The sequence below is a fragment of the Hippocampus guttulatus genome, chromosome 4, assembly GCF_054856545.1.
Source record: "Hippocampus guttulatus isolate MCC_2025c chromosome 4, RoL_Hgut_1.0, whole genome shotgun sequence".
Classification (NCBI taxonomy): Eukaryota; Metazoa; Chordata; class Actinopteri; order Syngnathiformes; family Syngnathidae; genus Hippocampus; species Hippocampus guttulatus.
This window is the reverse complement of record NC_141264.1, coordinates 15,783,894-15,801,483: the sequence shown is the minus strand read 5'-3', so window position 1 is coordinate 15,801,483 and position 17,590 is coordinate 15,783,894. Positions and strand designations below refer to the sequence as shown.

Sequence of the window (17,590 nt, the reverse complement as noted above, 5' to 3'; positions counted from 1 at the left end):
ATGCCTCGGATGACGACCGAAAATCGTTTCTCGACCAAACTGAGCGCACTTGAATGCACCACTTGACTCCTCTCGCCTTCCTTACACGAGAAAGTGACGCTTCCTCGTGTAGCGTTCCATTGTGAGCAGACGTGTTCAATAAAGATTTTTTTAAAAAAGAGCGTGGTTTCGGTTTTTGATCAAATCGGTTTTCGAACAGCCTTCTGGAACGAATTATGGTCGAAAACAGAGGTATGACTGTAATTTTTAAAAAAAGAAAGAAAAATGGTACCAAAAAAAAAAAATCTGGCTCCAGCCTATGTTCTTGAGCAGTTGGTAGGATTTTGTACCCCTAAAAAAATCATTAAGAGGTATAATAATGTCATTTGGGGTTGCCTAGAATGTGTGATACATATGGCACACAAATGAACGTCATAAATGACATCAAATTATGGAATTTCAATGAAGAAAAAAAATATGTTTATAGCAGGACTCAACTCTTATTTATTTTTTAACTGTTGCAGTATGTGGTTGGAAAACAGTCTATCTGATAATCTTACATTGTGTTTTAGATTATGTGTAGTTTCCGACTAAATTCTCCGAGCATGTTGTATGAAAATAAACTCAACAAATGATGCACACACCTGAGTCAGCAGTGGCCAGCAGGTGTAATAAAACTTACACTACACGATCTTCCACTTCAGATAACACGGTGGCTTACAGTAAATGTTAAACAGAAAAGGTTTACTGGAAAGAAAAAAAATAAAAATCACAGAATTTCGCAGAGGATCCGTGATTACGCATGCTCTGAAAAGACCAACCTGCTGTTATCTACAATGAAAGATGAGATGCTGAGCGAACCACAGATCGTCGTGATGAGTCGGAAGATAAACATGCAGGGGTGGATTCGTCTCATCTCTCCAGTCAATTCTGTAACGTGCCATCTTGACATAATCCAGCTGCTTGCAAATTCCCAATGCTGAGTTGCAGCGTGCCATTAAAGAGCGTTATACTCCACACACTTGGATGGATCCGTAGTGAAGTGTTTTTGGCAGATGGTCATCAGCCTCTTTAGGCCCTGCGCGGGAGGAAGGAAATTGTGTCATTTGGCAAGCAGTGAATGAAATGGAAATGTCTGCAGCCGTATTCAAGGCTAAAATCTCTTTGAGTTTAAAACAGGAAGAATGTTTCACTCATATTCTGAAAGGGGACATAGCACATCTGCCACACACTTTGAAGGTTTTGGGATTTGAATCTTGGCTACGACCTTCCTGTGTGGAGTTTGCATACTCTCACCAGGTTTCCTCCGGGCACTCCAGCAACCTCCCACATTCCAAGAAGATGTGCGCAAGGTTCAATGATAACTCGATATTGTCCTTAGGTGCAAATGTGAGTGTGAACGCTTTGGCATGCTGTTCCCCGCCTCTCCAGTTCCCTGCCCCCCAACATGAGAACAAACGCTTTAGAAAATCCATGGATGGATGTCTCACCGAATGACCACAAATCCCAAAACTGTTGATTCAATTTGACTGTTTGTAACACCGATATGTAAGATAACCAGAATCTGTCCTTAGTCGTGCCACCATTTTCTCACCTGAATATATTTTCTCTGTGTTTCATCGTTGAGGACGTGGGCCACGTGCTTGGAGAAGATCTTCTCTCTGCCCGTACGGGCGTGGATGCCCACCATGGTCACGCCGATGGGCCAGGGGGCGTTTCCGATGGCCATCTGGAGATACGCGTCGTTTGCCTTGACATATTCTCTCTCCAACATGAATTTGATAATGTCGGTGATAGACTCTTTGATATCAGCTGGTAAATTCTGAGGGGGAAAAAAAACTTAAGTCTGATTTGAGTACTGGGAATACATTACTGGTCAACAGGGCTGCAAAATATAGAAATTTCAAAAATCCAAAACTTTCCACTGGAATTAATGGATTTGATGTGAATAAAGTAAATCACTAAATTGAAGGTTGGATCTTAACAGGGAACTTCTATATAGATCTGAAAACTATATGACATGTGACAAGATGAGACGTGGATTCTTTACTGTCAGTATACACACAACCAAAGAGTCAAAACTGCAACATCAGCCGGGTTACCTTCTTCCTGAGCTTCCTGAATAAAGGTTTCAGGTATGACTCAGTCTGCGAGTGGGTGGCGCTGGCCACCTTCCCCTGAACGCTACGCTTCACATGGTCCTCACGGCTGTTCAGATCTTTGGCCCACACGCCGAGAAGGAACTGTCGTTGGAACAGAAATGACAGTCAAGTTACTTGACAGAGAGCCATGTGGCAAAACAGAGCTGTGATTGGCTCCAGTTGTCTTACGCTCAAGAACTTGTCGATGACATCCTGGTCTCCATCGTCATCGCCTCTGCCCAGAGTTTTGCCAAGAGCCTGTATGGAGGACAAATATGCATTGGACAATATCCAGTGTGGAGCGCTGAGGATGATTAGAGGGCACACACAGTTTATGGGTCAACATCACAACAGGCGCCTTTGAGACTTCCCCCTTTCACCCCCCAAATTTTCCACTGAACTTCATGTTCATTGTAACAGATGTCATGCTGTACGAATGTATAACATAATGGTCAAGCTCTCTTGCTTTTTTTTCTGTTTATGAATTAACTACAAGTTGACAATGTACTTGCAAACAGCCAAACATGAGCTTGCACACTTCAAGAAATATATTTCAACCTTCTGAAAGTTTTTTCAAATGTTTGGCCACTTACAAAAACTCAAAACTGTTGTTCTTCTGCGACATTTTCATGCTAACTGAGGATACCAAAGGCACTTTCTAGTAGTTCTGGCTCATTTAGGCTTTCATTTATGATTTTTAAGGATACCCTGTAGAGCTGAACAATCCGGTTCAACTTCACTGACAACTGTGACAAGACTTTTTAAATGACATTGAAGCTATTAAAGAAAAAAAAAGCTCATCAAAACATATACCAGTTAACCAGATCACATGGCTCCTGCCGAGCCAAACATGTGATGAGACTCCTGAACTAAGAAACAGCCTTGGTCTGAAGGTTAGGTCTTTCAAGGCAGCCCGCGTTTCATGCCAAATTTTCCAGAATACGTCAGCGTACCTCCAGTTCTTCTATAGTGGTGTTCTCTTCATGCACTTTGAGGTCAAGTTGCGTGTCCAGTTCTCCCGGCTCTGTCCCGCCGACAATTTCGTTGAGGTATTGCTGGTCAATCTTGTCCATGGCTGCCTTCAGGTCATTTCTCAAACCCTACATCGCACAGACAGTGAATAGTAGTCGCAAGAACAACATGTGATAAACACAGCTTGTGCTCTTGTGTTGCAGGTGTGCTGTGAGTGTCAATTTTAGTTTAAAGCAGTGATTCCCAACCACTACCCCCAAATTATAGAGAGACCACACTTTGCAAGTCTACCACAAATTTCTTCAGCAGAAGTGCAAGCAAACGACTTCTAGATTCCCTCAAGTGACAAAGTAAGTGCTTGTCATTTGTTACACATTCTGTAGTCATTATGCTGAGGAACTACATTGACATTGACCTTCGGGTATCCTTAGCAGAAAGATGGCAGCAAAACATGGCAGCCTCCAGTAAGGGGAGACTCACTCTATGTTAATTTAATTAGCGACTACTTCATATACAATTTCATTTTAAAAACACGATGTGATAAGAACATATTTTTTGCATACAATTGAAGTTAATGTTGGGGTTTTGAAATAATGAACAGTGCAAAATCAACACATTTGTCCCTTTGAAGTAAATTGTTTGCAACATATGATGTTTCCAACTCAGCTACTTATCATGCTGAAAAGGGGATAACACCATTTGTGACCCCTTCCAAAGGTTTCTTCCCGTTTATTCTCAAATGGGTTTTTCCTGGGCCGCACAAGGAGTTTCAACCAGGGGGGGTGCAGTTGTTCCCAGTCTATCGTGTCCTTCTGAAGACCTTTGAGACCCATTTGTTGAGTTGTTAAGCGCTATATGAATAAATTTTACTTGAGTGGCAGCATATGTGAAGCTCAATTTCGGCTTGCAACACAAAAAGCAAAATCAACCAAGCGACTGCTCGCAACTGAAAGACTCCTAAATTGGGTCACAAAGTGGCTTGAGGCCTACCTTGTTTACTTCCGGAGTCAGAATCTCAATCTTACGGAGTCTCTGGAAGGCGTCATAGTCTGACTCTCCGAACAGACGGATTGGCTCACCTCGTTCTCTCAGCCGTCTGATGACCTAATCACACAGACCAATGCAAAAGAAACAGTTGTGTATCAATGAGTGTCTCACTGGGAACCTTATGAGGATTTGACATTCTACTTGTACTAAATTTGATTATGAAGACATGCTGAGCACACTGCCCAGGTGTACCTGTCTTTCAATGGCTCAAAATAGCTCATTGAAGTCTACTCACTGACTGCCGTTCATTACTAAGGAAACATGCTCTTATTATTCATTTCCCTGTAATGTGTGAATGAAGGTGAAACGAACCCAGTTGAACTCACCTCCTGTCGTGACAGCGTCATCGGCAGCTTCTCTTCCGTTAGTTCCAACTCTAATACGGGATTAGCAGAAATGGATGCCTCATTCTCTTCCTTTTTGTCGATCTTCAAAAGAAAAAAAGGAAATAAACACAGGTTAGTTTGAGAATTGAGGAGCTATTTCAATCTGTTATTAATGTCAGATTCAATTTGGGTAATGTCAGGTGGCAAGAAATTTTGGATCACAGGATTTCAAAGAGGATGACAGCACAGATTTCCATGCACAAATGACCTGAAACTCATAAGAAAAGAAATCGCTGTAATTCAAACAAAACAAAACTGCATCAAACCAACATTAAGTGCAAGAACACATTTTCTGCATTTTTCCACGAAAATCAACTCATGCAAATGTTTTATATTATTGAGGTACTACGTTTGTCCTGCATGTCATTCCAAATCCACAAAAAATGCAATAAGCTCAGGCTAGAGCAAGGGTGGTCAATTATTTTTTGCATAGGGCCACATGAGAACCAGAAAATATTACGGAGGGCCGGATCAAAAGGGTGAACTAAATTCGACATAATATATTCAAAAAGCAGTATTTTGCATTTTTTGGCACGTTTTTCAGACTTTAAGAGTACATTATTCCGTCGTATCGAACGGGATTTGCTTGACTTGGCGCTACTGCGGGCTTCCGTATCGTCTCCCCCTTCCTCCCAATGCTCTGCAACTTCAAGTAACTGTGCCACCTGGCGTTGAAATGCCTGTCATTACAAGACCAAATGAAATGAATGCAGTCATTGACATCGAACCTTAATTGTGTACCAACCTTCGGCGGGCCGGATTAAAAAGACCAACGGGCCGGATTTGGCCCGCGGGCCGTAGTTTGCCCACCCCTGGGCTAGAGTATAGGGCAAAATAAGACCTGTGCAACTGCAAGTAAATTGTGTCTGCTATCTAGTGGTGAATGGTGATATTACAACTTAAAAGTACACAGTAGAACCCCTTTCATAGATGTTTACTTTGCCGACCAAATACATGCTACAAAAAAACAATGATCGACACTCAATGTACATTTTCCATGAAAATGTGGGATTGCTGCACCCCCCCTGCCCCCCCAAAAAATAATTATTGTAAAAAATGTTTTTAAAAAAAACAACAACTGCAAATTCACTGGAGAGCTGTGTTTACTTCCACCTGCGGATTTACCAGTTTTGGACAGAGTATGAGAGGACAAATGCAGCCTGCGCCTAACACCCTGACCCACAGCTATTAGATTGACTAACACTGCATAACATAATACCATGTGATGTAATGTTGCCCACTCTGCATCCACTGCAGCCTGGTCATCCCGGAAGAAAGACCACCTCATTGTTTTCCTCTTTATCCCCTAAAGAGATATTCTGGAATTATTCCATGGCCTCATTGGTGACTTTGGAACACAAGTAGCATTGACTTTTAAAAACAGTGGGTTGGTGGGGCGCTGAGCAAATTTTTGGTGATGAAAAGCTATATATATATATTTTTTTTTTAATTGTTTTTTTTTTTTAATGACATTTAACACCTGACACACACCATCCAAGCCCCTTTGTCTTGAAAGCACTTACAAACATTGGTAAAACATATCCATTATGAGTTTGAGGATGACTGACAATTAGGAGTAAAATTGAGGAAGCGTTACTGAAAATGGGAGGATTAACAAAGACAAATATTTTTGGGCAGCATGGCAAATAAATTCAGCTACAGCCATGACGCATGAATTGCATGCAGTAAGTGGTTTGATTATATTATCAGTTAATTGGTCACTCATTATCCTATATTTTTGATTGGTATCACGTTTTTCGTTTGACGATCAGGCATCCATACTTAGTGAGGGCTCTCATTAAACAAAGGTTATTAAAACTTCTTTGATCAAACTGTGTATTTGATATTTTTCAAAGGAACTGTGTGTGGACTGGTGAGGAGACATTTCAGTATGGCATGTATTTAAGACTATTTGTACGAATAGATTAGAGAAGTTGAGAAAGATTCAGATGAATTGGTGAGGTCCTCAATTTGTGTTTGAGACTCTATTGAAAAATATTCACAGCACATACGGGACAAGAATGATGATGATGAACAAACCCGGTTGAAAAAGTGAAGCAAAATATATGCACCCATGCAGACAACCACACTTAAGATGTGTCCTGATTTGGCACTGTGGCTTCTGTTCCTTGTCAACTTTTAAATAACATGAAACAAGTGCAGGAAGTACGGGGAGCAGGCAAAATTACTGGAGTCACACAACACCATGAAGAACTGAAATCAAATCATTGCAGGTGTCAAAAGGTATCAAGGAAGTAGAAGCAGTAGGACGCACAGTGTACATTAAAAAAAAAACACACTCCTAATCCACTCATGCAACCTGTCAACTACTTCCTCTGTGCAGACCCATACCTGGCTGTCAGGAGTCTCTCTCTGAACCTACAGATGCAGGTGGCAAGTGAAGGAGAAACAACACAGTGAAGACAAATACTAAATGCACACCTCAACCTGTCGGTCACCTTCCGGGTGTGTGCGTTGCGTCCGTTGAAGGGTGTCTGTGTGCACCCGAATGGTGGCAAAACACTGAACAGATGTGAGATGTGTTTGTACATTTAAACATAGACAACAATTCACCTTATAGCCGCATTTTTGGAAGTAGTCCTCCTGCTCCTTACGTGCAAGATCGGCCCTTTTGAAGAACTTTTTGGAGTCCTGTTAACAAAAAGAAATACATTATGCAATCTGTAAAATTACATGATGGGTAGTATTGTTGCTGAAGATATCACAACTTCTTCAAATTACGTCTTCAGACGGCATTTACTATGAACAATGATAATTTCATCATTGTGAGTAGTGGACCCAAACCTAAAGACATAATACAAGTAAAAGAAAAAACAAGCGCTTCTTAAACAACCGTCAAAAACAAAGTTAGCATTAGCAAAGGAGCTAACTAGCCAAGACAAGTAGCTCAGTATATCAACACACTCACATCAACGAGTTGCTTCTCCTCGATGAGTTTCCTCTTTCTCGCGATCTCTGCTTTAAGAATATCCATCCCGGCTATAGAAAAACAATCGGTATTTGTTTTATTGCGAAAAGCAACGCATTCTCGTAGTAAACGTTCATGAAACACCTATAACAGCGAGGTCAAAACAGGAAGCATAACGGAAGGGTTCATGGAATTCCAGATTAAGAGTCGTTTCGGATATTCGCCTGAATATTTCAGAGTAAAAGAAACAAATCGCACTGAATTTAAGATGATGGGAAAATTATGGCATCGAAAGCCAGAACTCAAATTTGAAATCGGATTGACAAAAGGGAACAGTCGCATTGCAAAGATCTAGTATACCGTTAAGTTACATAAACCGGCATTACTGATTCCGAAGGCCCCGGGGAGATTTGATTAAGGCTACCTCACAGTGGAAGTACGAATATATTTTGTGCTCGCATTTTCTGTTTTCTGTGTGGGTATTTTGCCCATTTTTCTTCCTAACCATAGGTCCGAAGAAAGTAAGTGCTGAGGTGAAGAAGTGGATGATGTCCGTCCATTGACGCTTGAAATCATAAAGGAATATGCGCCAGGTGTGTGTGTTATCAACTTGGTGAAGCAGTATGATTGTTGTACTTCTATGGTATGCGCTCGTGAAGCAGAAGTACATAAATGCTATTGTGCCGGCCAAACGTGTTCAGATGATTTTTAAGTTGCATCTCTGTCCATGAAAAGAGTTTTCAAAAACTCCTTAAGGCATAGGTGTCAAACTCAGTTCCTGGAGGGCCACTGTCCTGCATGTTTTCCAAGTCTCCCTGTTGCAACACAGTTGATTCAAATGATCAGATCATCAGCAAGCTCTGCGGAAGCCTGACATTGAACCTGTTCATTTGAATCTGGTGTGTAGCAGCAGGGAGACTTGGAAAACATGCAGGACAGCGGCCCTCCAGGACCTGAGTTTGACACCTAGGCCTTAAGGGATCTAGTTCAGTGAAAGGGGAGTGAAATGAGTGACAACTAAGGGAAAAGTGTTTTTTTTTTCTTCACATTCTCTTTGACCGTGTTATTGTATGTTAAATTTACACAATACAATTGTGTAACAGTGGTCATCAATCCTCCATTTTTTTTTTCTAGTGTCATCACAGCAGCCCTGCAAACCTCGGCGGGGCCCCGAGCCGGCTGCTTATCACAGGACCAGGAAGCTGAGGCCAGTCTTTAAAGCGGCAAGAATGGCAGCTTCTTCCCCTGCGGAGACAAAGGCACTCAGTGCTGCAACCTCAGAAGCTAGAAAAGAGGAAGATTGTGCGAATGCTTCACTCCTACTCTCCGGCTCCTCTCAGAGCTCTGTGAAGCAAAATCTGAATAACACAAGAAATGTCAACAGCACACACCTAATGAAGGCACTCCAGGCACATATAGGTAATGTGTGTGATTTAGACATTTTTAGGCTTGTCAAATGCATTTTTGTTGCGGGCTAAAATCGTAAATACGTTCGCCATCAAAGAGGATTGTGAGAATGTTGAAACACCTTAAATTGCTCGGGCTGTCATGGTACACATAAAACCATGGTTCAATTACTACCTTCGAGTCTTAGCATAAACAAGACCCAGCCAGCCAGGCACTGCTTCCCGTGTGTACAGTGCATATATTAGTATGTTTTAAAATAATAAAAATGTCTTACGTACTGTACCTATGGCTAGAAAGCAAAGTGTGGAGAGTCTCTGTCATGAAGAAATGGGCGCACAATGATAGGCCTTGGTTAACAAGCTCTCAAAACATCCACACTCTCTCCTTTATTCTTGTCCAGTCCCCGTTTTTGTGGCAATCTGCTTCTTTGACAATCATATGTGCTCAATCGCTTGGTGTGCAGTGAACAATCACTAACTGGAAGTTTTGTTTGCTCAGTGTGCAGCAGGGCTTAGTTTAAGTACACGGTTTGCTTCACAAACTACATATACTGTATTTTGTGTAAACCGGCACAGATTTATCAATATTTTAAATGAAACATCAATACCTCAAATCTTTTCTGTTTCGTGAAGAGCAACCGCAATTGATTGTTTTCTTTTTAAGAAATGAAGAATGCACACAAGCGCTACAGTAACAGTTTGAACAGTCATATTTGGTTACTAATATTTGGAAATCAAGAAAAAAACTGTGGCAAGCTTTGGCAGGCCACATAAAATGACATTGAGAGCTTTGTGTGCACATTTTCAGCTTGACGTCTTTGATCCACTGGTGAAAGGACACTTTGATTCGCTCATATTTTATCTATAACTACTTCAAACAACAATGTGTATGCTGGAAAAGTGGTTAAGATTGTACGACCGTCTGTGTCTGATATGTTGTGTTGTATTATTTTGTAATTTTATGTTAACTGTTCCGTTGATGGCGGCGCGGGCACCTGCAGCGGCTCCTCTCTCTCCTGTGGTTGAGAGGAAAGAAAGTTCATCTGTGCTGTCTGTTGCACAGAGAGCACATTTGACAATAAAGTTGACTTGAACTTGAACTTGAGTTTAACATCTCTGCTTCATTGATTGCCTTTTCAGTCAGAGGTCCGTCTTGCTGAGGATTATGATGTGTTTATCTCCAAGGCTCAGCTGGACTCCATCCTAGTCAACTACACACGATCTGGAAGCCTCCTTTTCCGAAAATTGGTGCAAAGTTTTTCATTTGTGGCTCTGACACGAGTCACACTAGAGGCAGTTTTGTCTTTCAACATGTCCTACTGTGTTTACTAGGTGTGGGCCTTCTTTGACGATGACACCCTGGCTAACTCCTTACCAAAAGGAAAAAGGAAGAGAGGGCTTAATGACACCTGGAAAGGCCTGGACCAGAATTTCGTTGGTGCAATCAAAGGTAAATTGAGGGAAAATGACAAAAAGTCCCAACTGGGTTCTTATCCAAAGAAGGCCAACAAGAGGTCATGGATACAATATAAACTGATCATGTGAAGTACATGTAGGCTCCAATCCCATTGGAATTAACAATTCTGTCAACCAATCAACACATAGCAGTGTATCTAGCTCCACTCATACACACCCAGTGCCGATATAGGCCTCTTCTTAAATAAAGCTGTAATTTAAACAGATACCTGATACTACACATTTACATTCACATTTCTAAATTCATTCTCATGCACATGCAGTTTTTACAGAGAAATACTGCGGTGAACACAGGATGGAGAAGCTGCCCAGCCCACAACACTGGGTTCAGATCCTCTAAGATAAAATCAGATTTGCCAGGCGGAGACTAAAAAGAGGTACCGTAAAACAGGACTTTTGCTGTGTATTGTTGTCAACCAATAAAGTTAGGGTCATTGAAAAGTCACTTACTAGGCTTTCTAATAGCTGTTTTTCAGACGGATTCACCCACAGATGCTGCAGAAATCTTAAATGGGCATTCATCAAGTTTGGTTGACATCAAATTAACAATTTAATGTAAAATTGTGTTCTTATATTGATTCCCTGTTTCTCATTTAGGGTGCGACAACAACTCAGACACAAAAATGCTAGGGACACTCATAGACATGACCAGTGCTGGACCATGACCAACATTACTGTACTTTAACTGCCTTTTTGTATTTTAATACAATTTCACCGACCACACTCAAGTCAAAGTTCCACTACTATATTGTGCCTTCTTTGAATGAGATTTACAGTATAGTGCTGCATTCATCTTCAGTAAAAGGAAATATGCTGGAGTCTATGTTGACTATTAGATTCTTGCATTTTGTAATGACTCAATTAGTTGATTTGTCTTATTTATATTTATTATAGCATATTTCACTTGCTGACATCACATATTTGGCATCTATAATAAAATATTGTACTTCATTTCAATGTGCACGCCATCAATAAAACTGAATCATAACATGTGTATTCGTTTTGTTGTTGATTTGTTAACTGTCTTGGCATACATACAGTATATGGCGAGGGAGTTACACTTTCTGCCCTTCACCTCAATATTTGAATTCAAATCCAAATATGCTCTGCGTGGGAACCGTAATATAGTAAACACATTTTGTATTTTGCCCCGTGTTTATTTGGTATTTTTATGAATAGTTTTATGAATAGTCAGTCATAGAAATCTGGCCCACCTTGCCTTTGATCGAAATGTGAATATAACGCACAACTCAGATCCCCTTTTTGCCATTTAAAGTCAGCCAAATTCTCATATTTAAACACACTGATATTATTAGTAGGATAAAGTTGTTAGAGCTTATTTTGGACATTGCGCTTGCTGTATATATATATATAGCAGCTCCACTGGTGTCCAGAATGTAAAGTTATACCTCATTGTGTGGTTCAGAACCACACATTGAGAACCAGTGGTTCTCAATGTGCACCTCGAAATGTCAATAAAGAGTGACACCGTTTTTTGCTTGAAGTTTACGAAATAACGTGGGGGAATGAGCATATTTAGTCCCGTGGTCGTATTTTGGACGAAAGGGTTACAAGTGGAATTGAAACATCGTGGGTTAAATTGGAGGGAAAACATCAAATTAAAGGTACACAACATGGTTGCGATTAGGTTGCCAGACTCGATGACTTGTTAAAGGGGATGTTGAAACAGCCACAGTGCAGACAAAGGACCCATGGCGATCGCAATCATTTCCTATTTTAATTTTAGGATAAATATTTCCTCCCAGACAATTAAGTGCAATGCTGATTTTAAAAAATCAAGATATATGGCCTTTATACCAATAATTACGAACACATTCCCCACGAAGAGACGCCAAAATTAACAAATTTGCGCGATTTACTATCAGGCACTATCCAAGGACGCCTAATTGAAGGCCCGCTGCGAGTCGCCGCCGTCCCCGCTCTTGTGTCGGGATCTAGCGCTGACTTGACGCTGGTAAGGATCAACCGGACGCTTCAATTAAAGGGGAAATGTGACGCGAATATAACTCCGCTTCGGCACTCAAATTGCAAACGTGGCCGTTGTAAACACCCGTGACGCGCGGCTGCGTTACCGGCGTTGCTCTGGTTGCACGCCGGGCGCCGATTTTACGGGGAGCAAAACTGATGTGGCGCACGTCGCATGGCGTTGGATAGCAAAGGGTTAATTTTTTCCACCGCCGACATTTTTGTTCGGCGCTCTAATGGCAACTTTTAAACTTTATATCGTGCGCAGCGAGCGTGAGCCTTGCTCCTCCACTTATGTTGTGCATTTCAAATTACAACTTACACTAGTATTGCATTGTATGTTTGCGGTTGCAAGCAGACCAGAGCAACACTTCGTGCACACAATGCACATTTCCACTTCTTGCACGGCTTGGCGGCTAACTAAAGATAGCATTCGAATACAATTCGTACTGTACGCTTAATTTAAACCCAATAAATGGCTTGGGACGGGCTTTTAATACAGTTCTCTTGTATCATGAGTTTTACGTACTGATTTAAAAGAGTGAACGATCACCCAGTGAGTTTGTTAACTTGGGTGGATGTTTATGGGTTGAATGAACTTTGCAGCGTTTTGCTTCTGGAACGCTCCCAGTTGGGATTCCCAAAATAGCCTAAAACTCACCTGCCAAGTCTGTCTAATGGAGGTGGTTTAATTATTTTTCTTTGTTATGTGGTGACGTATTGACACTGTCGTACTAGTCACCCCATGAGACATGGTTTGACTCCACATGTAACGCCTCTCATTGGCCTAGTGGTGGGAAGTAACGAAGTACAAATACTACGGTACTGTACCGACGTCGAATTGTGGGAGTGTATGTGAACTTCACTTGAATATTAATTTATTCTTTTGACCAAGTTTTACCTAAAAGAGTCGAATCGGTACTCTTTGATTACTTTTGCCACAATCGCTCTCGATACAAAATTAGGCACACTAAGGGCTTTACTATATATATATATCTGTCATTAGTGCAAGGCATCTTGATTAAAATAGCATATTTCATACACAAGGAAACTGAATGTGCTTCCTAAAACCAAAGGCATAACAGCTAGAGGCATTTCCGACCAAAACTGCTGAACATTCAAAAGAAAACAGAAAACATGAGTAGCGAACCAAAAATACTCAAAGAAGGAAGATTACAATTGAAATACAAATATTACACGATATTTAAAGACGTTGACACGTTACACAAAAAAGTTGCCTTGAAAAGCTAAGTGTGGCCATTCAAAAAAATTTTTTATATAAATTTTATTCACTGTATGTCCATCTTTTTCAGTTGTTTTGTTCCCGCTGTTGTTTATTTAAATGTCATCTTCCTGGTTTTGTGTGTGGTGGCCCAGAGTATCTTCAGACATGTCGGTGAGGGAGTCCTTCAATCCCGAGAGCTACGAGCTGGACAAGAACTTCCGGCTCACGCGCTTCGCAGAACTCAAGGGAACGGGTTGCAAGGTCAGAGCTGTCCTCAAGTGTCACATTTAAAATAATTACATTTGCAAGTCCATACATCATCCATGCATTGTAGCCCATAAAAATGTTTGGGGGTTTTTTCTCTCACAGGTACCCCAAGAGGTTTTACAGAAGCTTTTAGAGAACCTACAAGAGAATCACTACCAAGAAGATGAACAGTTCCTGGGTGCAGTCATGCCTCGATTAGGTCACTGTAACACACAATAACACTTTCAAAGTAAAAATAAATAAGTTAATAATGGTTTGTGATAGTGCAGCAGGAATAAATGTCTATTTTCCAGGCATTGGCATGGACACCTGTGTCATTCCGCTCAGACATGGAGGCCTCTCACTCGTCCAGACAACTGATTACATCTATCCTATAGTGGACGACCCCTACATGATGGTATGAATCTGATGATGAGTACCAAATATTTTATCTCAATCTCAAAATCTCGTTAAGGTTTCCCCTCATTTTTAATGATGGTGAGGGGACATAATAGGGATGGGAAAATAAAGCTTCTGGATGCTTCATGAACCACTTGCATTTTTTTTTTACTCGTTTTGATGGCACTGTTGGTTTAGAGAAAGGAGTTTAAGAAATGTCAAGTCAATGTGCTTTCAGTGTGCCCTATGTTGAATGGAGAGATAAACACAACTGATTCATGAAGCATCTTGAAGCTTCATTTTCCCATCACTAGGACAAAATACATTTGTTCTTTTTCGTGTCTTATAACTTGAGTATCTAAGGTTTTGTCTTCACCAGTTGCCCATAAGTATTCTGTGACTTTTTCAAATATGAGTCTCGAAAATATTACTCAGATTGCAAGACACTAATTTTAAATCTGTACTTTTTTCAGGGTCGCGTGGCATGCGCAAACGTTCTCAGTGACCTGTATGCCATGGGGGTGACGGAATGCGACAACATGTTGATGCTGCTGGGTGTTAGCAACAAAATGTCGGAGAAGGTGAGACGAGGCTGCGTCCGGAGCAAAATGCGTGTCACACTGGCAAGTTTGTTTGCAAGTTTGATGCTTACCTTGGTGTGTCTTCCTTGTCATTACAGGAGAGGGACAAAATCATGCCACTCATCATGCAGGGCTTCAAAGACGCGGCGGAGGAGGCGGGCACATCCGTGACGGGAGGACAGACGGTGCTCAATCCCTGGGTAGTCTTGGGGGGAGTCGCTACCACCGTGTGCCAGCCCAATGAATTCATCATGTGAGTCAATTCGCACAAGCTTGGCGAAAGCGAGGTACAGTCATGGGGATCAAGCCTAGCTACCAATAGTGAAAATCAGTGATATTGAGCCTTCAGGCCCTTTGCTCACTTTGATTGCAAAGATGGGCAAATGCTCAAATTCAGCCTGATTGTCAATATTTGAGAGCTTTTATTCTTTTTTTTTTTTTTTAAACAAAGAACATGTTGTGTAATGCTCCGCAGGCCAGACAACGCGGTGCCAGGAGACGTGCTGGTGCTCACAAAGCCACTGGGGACGCAAGTAGCCGTGGCGGTGCACCAGTGGCTCGATATCGTACGTTTGGAAAAAATTTACAAACGTCTCTTTTCACATGAAGGTATTAATCACCTGTTGTCTCTCACAGCCGGAGAAGTGGAATAAGATCAAGTTGGTAGTCACACAGGAAGACGTCGAGCTGGCCTACCACGAAGCAATGATGAACATGGCCCGCCTCAATAGGACAGGTATGAAATACATCACCATTTGGGTTCAACCATGGCCAAGTAGCCATCCTACCATCCGTCTTTCACCCATCCATCCGTCCTACTGTACACCATTCTGCTGTCCATCCATCCATCATTACCATCTGTCACCCTAACATCTATTCAGTTCTACAATCGTCCATCCATCTCACTGTCATTCTACCATCAATCCATCTGACGAGGGTCCATCCGTCCATCCATCAGTGATACAATATCTCTGAATTTTAATAGATTTGATTTTAAGAGGGTATTCGTGTGTTGCATTTATGACTAGGCTTGATGGCTTTTTTTTGTAGACTGATTAATGACTGTCATGAGTTCCTGTCGTTTGCCCAAACTGCAGCACAATATTGTAAATATAGTGATTTGGGATTTAATCTGTCGTTGGCCATCTTTTTTGCTACTTTAGATTGAACTTGGCCAGTATGTGATTTCCAGCTAGTTTTCTCATCAATTATAACCCCGTGAAACGTATTGTCCTGCACCCTTCCAATTAAAGTACATTCTACTCATGGTTAGCACATCTGAATCTCATTTCTTGAGGTTCTGGGTTCAAGGGTCCACGGTCATTCGTGGCGGACTTTTTGTATGAACTATGCCCCAAATGTTGTGAAGATCAGTCCTGGTTTTTGTTCCATGCAGCCGCCAGCCTCATGCACACATTCAACGCGCATGCCGCCACTGACATCACGGGCTTCGGCATCCTGGGCCACGCCCAGACACTGGCCAAGCAACAGCGGAGCGAGGTGTCCTTTGTCATCCACAATCTTCCCGTGCTCGCCAAGATGGCCGCCGTGTCCAAGGCATGCGGCAACATGTTCGGCCTCATGCACGGCACCTGCCCCGAGACGTCAGGTATGCATTTTATTATGGAAATTAGGGTAATAAAATGTGTTCTGCTGGCCTCCCCACTTTATTTTCTTTAAAATTGCATCGTTTTTTTTAGATAAGATTTTTTTGTGTCTTTTTTTCCCCCACATCTTAAGCCTCCTGTGTTGTTGCAGCACGCATTTTAAAATTTGACATTCTCGATGTAAATTGACATTTTTTTGTGCTGAAATACTGCAAATACAAAGTATGATGCATTGTGAAAAATCAAAAAAAATAAATTTAATGAGATTAGGTGAAAAATCAAACATTGAAAAATTAGTATCATTACCTACAGTTTTGTTGAACTAAATATGATCAATTTATCTAAATGGAATAAAACACATGCAACAACAAAAATGGTTATTACACGTTGAGGCTAAAATGCTATCCCATTTTAAAAAATGCTCATTTTTCTGAATGGACTGCAGGAGGGCTGCTAATCTGTCTGCCGCGCGAGCAGGCGGCGCGTTTCTGTGCTGAGATCAAGTCGCCCAAATACGGCGAGGGCCACCAGGCGTGGATCATCGGCATCGTGGAGAAGGGCAACCGCACGGCGCGCATCATCGACAAGCCGCGGATCATTGAGGTGGCGCCGCAGGCCGCTGCGCAGAGTGTCAACCCTACGCCCGGCGCCACGTCCTAATCCCACCAAAACGCTCCCCACCACCATCATCATCTTCCTCCTCGCGTCAGACGGTGATTTGGTTTTCCAAAAACAAGCAACGACAGAACCATCTCAAAGAGTGTCCACTAGTTTGTGCACTGGGCTGGTGTGTATGTAATGAACAGCTCGACCCAGTGGGCGAAAGTGGCATTACATCCCCCAATGGACTCCACAAATGGTCATTCATTCGTTTGCCTTTTTTTTTTTCTGTATTGAAGGTGAGAGAAGACAACAGGACCACATTGCTGATGGTTCGTCATGGATCATGGTTTGTTGGTTTTGCCGGAACTTACAAGCCGTCCTGTGTCTCGTCGTTTCGTTGGTTTTGTTTGTCCACTTTTGTACAGTTATGAAGTTCTTTGCTGTAACTGATGCCTTGAAAGAAAGTGTTAGCAGAATGTCTTTCTTTTTCTATTCATTTGACTTTTTGTATTGACCCCGCCGGAATAAATAAATCCTCAAATACTGTACAATGATCTGCTCTATTTTGGTCCGCATACTTCCCTCCTCCATGGATCATGGTGACATC

General features: G+C 41.7%; 3 protein-coding genes across 6 annotated transcripts; 2 read left to right on the top strand and 1 right to left on the bottom strand.

Moving 5' to 3' along the window:
• Positions 1-455: 455 nt before the first annotated feature.
• On the bottom strand, positions 456-7,630 carry prpf18 (PRP18 pre-mRNA processing factor 18 homolog (yeast)). Of its 2 annotated transcripts, XM_086109036.1 has the most exons (10): positions 7,455-7,630; positions 7,100-7,177; positions 6,878-6,904; positions 4,466-4,567; positions 4,083-4,196; positions 3,074-3,220; positions 2,310-2,378; positions 2,082-2,222; positions 1,574-1,801; positions 456-1,057 (listed from the first exon to the last, which is right to left on the bottom strand). In XM_086109036.1, the coding sequence occupies exons 1-10, from the start codon at positions 7,518-7,520 to the stop codon at positions 977-979; spliced, it is 1,053 nt and encodes a 350-aa protein (XP_085965162.1). In that variant the 5' UTR covers positions 7,521-7,630; the 3' UTR covers positions 456-976. The 2 variants fall into 2 exon arrangements, with proteins under 2 accessions (XP_085965162.1, XP_085965163.1); XM_086109037.1 differs by lacking the exon at positions 6,878-6,904.
• Positions 7,631-8,094: 464 nt separating this feature from the next.
• bend7 (BEN domain containing 7) lies at positions 8,095-11,001 on the top strand. Its single transcript, XM_086108503.1, is given in 7 exon segments — positions 8,095-8,107; positions 8,589-8,878; positions 10,001-10,108; positions 10,193-10,310; positions 10,600-10,713; positions 10,829-10,861; positions 10,934-11,001. Coding segments are annotated over 7 exon segments (744 nt in total).
• A 1,255-nt stretch (positions 11,002-12,256) lies between these two features.
• sephs1 (selenophosphate synthetase 1) lies at positions 12,257-17,534 on the top strand. 3 transcript variants are annotated; one of them, XR_015100800.1, is made up of 11 exons: positions 12,357-13,144; positions 13,700-13,808; positions 13,917-14,013; positions 14,108-14,211; positions 14,666-14,773; positions 14,872-15,026; positions 15,249-15,339; positions 15,410-15,509; positions 16,170-16,382; positions 16,826-17,093; positions 17,280-17,534. XR_015100800.1 is itself a non-coding variant. In XM_086110073.1 (10 exons), the coding sequence occupies exons 2-10, from the start codon at positions 13,713-13,715 to the stop codon at positions 17,038-17,040; spliced, it is 1,179 nt and encodes a 392-aa protein (XP_085966199.1). In that variant the 5' UTR covers positions 12,257-12,311; positions 13,700-13,712; the 3' UTR covers positions 17,041-17,534. The 3 variants fall into 3 exon arrangements, 2 of the variants coding, with proteins under 2 accessions (XP_085966199.1, XP_085966198.1); XM_086110073.1 differs by lacking the exon at positions 12,357-13,144 and adding an exon at positions 12,257-12,311 and having other exon boundaries at positions 16,826-17,534; XM_086110072.1 differs by having other exon boundaries at positions 16,826-17,534.
• The last annotated feature ends 56 nt before the right edge of the window (positions 17,535-17,590 follow it).